The following is a 3,408-nucleotide window of genomic DNA, read 5'->3' on the forward strand; positions in this document are numbered from 1 at the left end:
GAGCATGTAGTCCTTACCTAGCTACTGAGCGTGTAGTCCTTACCTAGCTACTGAGCATGTGCGACTGCCAACAAAGATGTTCCAGCAGTGGGAGGTCTCACTCTGTAGCTAAAACAGAGACCTGAACACAGGGTGAAAAGAGGAGCTGCAGCAATGAGCAGAACAACTAAAATATGAAACCATGTAAACCTATCCTGATACAACCTCAAAATACAATTATGAACCTGAAAATGAGCAGAATATGAGCACTTTAAGCCCCTGACACACCAACCCGACGGCCGACCGTCAGCAGAAAGTCAGTCAGACTGATCAGTCTCCCTGAGTTGGTCCAAAAAGTGCCTCTGAACACACCGACGAGACGCCGACTTGAGCGTACGTTCTGCGCGTGCACGAGACGTAATACGTAAGACGCCTCATTGCTCTTTGGGGGGAATTGTTTGGTCTTTGTTAATTATAGAGTGTGGTCTAGACCTAGTCTCTCTGTCAAGTGTCTGGAGAGAACTCCTGTTAGGACTGGACACTATACTCTCATATATACTATAACTCATGTTTGAGTCTCTGTTATCAGACCAAACCGACCCCAGAATGCCGTGATCGACCAATCAGCTTCCAGTATTGGACCAAGCCGTGTGAGAATGGTTGTTAATGTATCTGTGTTGTTTCCTCCTCAGTACATGGAGCGTTTCACGGCCACCAAGAAGAAGTTCGCCTGAAGACGCGCGATGATCCTCGCAGCCGAGACGCCGCCCAAAACCGCCGCCGCCATCGCTGCTGCTTCTTCTTCTTCGGCCGCTAAAAACAGACTTCACACAGCCATAAACAACCCCTAACACTCCTCCTCCCTGGCTGCTGCTGGACGGAGAGACAGACAGACAGACAGACAGGCAGGCAGGGAGACAGACACAGAGAGACAGACAGACAGAGGGACAGACAGACACAGAGAGACAGACAGACAGAGGGACAGACAGACACAGAGAGACAGACAGACAAAGGTACAGACAGACACAAAGAGACAGACAGACAAAGGGACAGACAGACACAGAGAGACAGACACAGAGAGACAGACAGGCAGGGAAACAGACACAGAGAGACAGACAGACAGAGGGACAGACACAGAGACACAGAGAGACACACGGAGAGACAGACAGACAGACAGACGGAGAGACACACAGAGAGACAGACAGACACACAGAGAGACAGACAGGACGTCTCTGAGAGCTTCTCACGGAAACGGACGACATGAAGAAACAGACTCAACACGAGAGAAAATGAAGACGGGCCGGATAGTGACGGCAGCAGAGACTCAGGGACGCGTTCATTAACACAACGTTCACCAACGTTCACCAACGTTCACCAACGTTCACCAACGTTCACTAATGTTCACTAATGTTGAATGTTTGTCAAACTCTCCTTCACTAAGAGCCAGACTAGAGACTGAGTATCACGTCCAGAGCCGGACGTGTGGAGTTCATCGACATGCTTTCATTTCATCTCCAAAGTAAAATATCTTTTATTATAACTCGTGTCTTGTAGCTTTCTCGCCTGCAGTTTTGTCGACATAAAACCCTAAAAAAAAGTCCTTTATCCATCGTAGAGTTTAGCAAATCAAGCAGAACAAAGATTACATGTTTAAAAGCAGCGACCACACAGCCAGTAACGTACAGTGGAAGCGTAGCTTTGGAGCCTCCGCTCTGCAGACGTGACGCTAAAGGCCCTGACACACCAACCTGATAATCAGCCGTCTGACAGTCTGACGAGGTCGCTGACTCGAGTCTGGTCGGTGTGTCCGTGCCGTCGTCCGTTGGAGGAGCTGTCAGCTTCGTTTTGGCCCACCTGACATGCTCAGAGGGCGGGCAGTCGGACTCAATGAGCCATCTGATTGGTGGAGAGCTGACCAGGAAACGGGGAGCAGGATGAGCGTGACGAGATACCTTTGTTGATGTGAAATGAAGACAGATTCAGCAGCTGCACGGCCTGTTTCTCTCTTCAGATGTTTCCAGAAACACGTTACGGTGAACTATTTTAGGACAATATGAGATCGTATTCTGAACGAGACGCCATGATGGTCGGGGAGCAGCCAGACCCACGTGACACGTTCGTCCAATCAGCTGCCGGTTTTCATTTTGGGGCGACAATCTAGATGAGCGCCGCCTGCTGTTATGGAGACGTATTACGTCTGGTCTCTTCGGTGTTCTGAGGAACTTTTTGGACCGACTCGGGGAGACTGATCAGTCAAACTGGCTACTGCTGACGGCGTCTGGTTGGGGGGTAACGGCCGTCTGGTTGGGGGGTAACGGCCGTCTGGTGGGTGGGTAACGGCCGTCTGGTGGGTGCGTAACGGCCGTCTGGTGGGTGTGTAACGGCCGTCTGGTGGGTGCGTAACGGCCGTCTGGTGGGTGCGTAACGGCCGTCTGGTTGGTGAGTAACGGCCGTCTGGTTGGTGCGTAACGGCCGTCTGGTCGAACGGCTGCCGTGGCGTAACGGCCGTCTGGTTGGTGCGTAACGGCCGTCTGGTTGGTGCGTAACGGCCGTCTGGTGGCGTAACGCCGTCTGGTGGGGTAACGGCCGTCTGGTGGTAACGCGTCTGTCGTAACGGCCGTCTGGTTGGGTGCGTAACGCCGCCCGTCGGTGGTAACGGCCGTCTGGTGGGTAACGGCCGTCTGGTGGGGGTGTAACGGCCGTCTGGTGCGGGTGGGTAACGGCCGTCTGGTGGGGGTAACGGCCGTCTGGTGGGTGTAACGGCCGTCTGGTCGAGTCGCTGTAACGGCCGTCTGGTCGGTGCGTAACGGCCGTCTGGTGGGTGCGTAACGGCTGTCTGGTGCGTAACGGCCGTCTGGTGGGGGAGTAACGGCTGTCTGGTGGGAGTAACGGCCGTCTGGTGGGGGGTAACGGCCGTCTGGTGGGTGTGTAACGGCCGTCTGGTGGGTGCGTAACGGCCGTCTGGTTGGTGCGTAACGGCCGTCTGGTGGGTGGGTAACGGCCGTCTGGTGGGTGGGTAACGGCCGTCTGGTGGGTGCGTAACGGCCGTCTGGTTGGTGCGTAACGGCCGTCTGGTAGCGTAACGGCCGTCTGGTGGGGGTAACGGCCGTCTGGTGGGTGCGTAACGGCCGCCTGGTGTGGTGCGTAACGGCCGTCTGGTTGGTGCGTAACGGCCGTCTAGTTGGTGGGTAACGGCCGTCTGGTTGGTGCGTAACGGCCGTCTGGTTGGTGGGTAACGGCCGTCTGGTGGGTGCGTAACGGCCGTCTGGTTGGTGGGTAACGGCCGTCTGGTGGGTGGGTAACGGCCGTCTGGTGGGTGCGTAACGGCCGTCTGATTGGTGCGTAACGGCCGTCTGGTCGGTGTGTGACGGCCTTTAGACGATACGCAGGCCTCGAGTTTGACACGTGTGCGTTAACACAACGTTCACT

At 55.0% G+C, this 3,408-nt stretch overlaps 1 protein-coding gene across 1 annotated transcript in view; it reads left to right on the top strand.

Moving 5' to 3' along the window:
• lrrc57 (leucine rich repeat containing 57) overlaps positions 1–1,519 on the top strand; it is a 9,668-nt gene extending 8,149 nt beyond the window's left edge. The window contains exon 6 of the mRNA XM_078277712.1: positions 672–1,519. Coding sequence (XP_078133838.1) covers positions 672–713 — 42 coding nt within the window. The 3' untranslated portion in view covers positions 714–1,519. The remainder of the gene's footprint in view (positions 1–671) is intronic.
• Positions 1,520–3,408: the final 1,889 nt, after the last annotated feature.

This window comes from Sander vitreus, chromosome 20, assembly GCF_031162955.1.
Source record: "Sander vitreus isolate 19-12246 chromosome 20, sanVit1, whole genome shotgun sequence".
Taxonomy (NCBI): domain Eukaryota; kingdom Metazoa; phylum Chordata; class Actinopteri; order Perciformes; family Percidae; genus Sander; species Sander vitreus.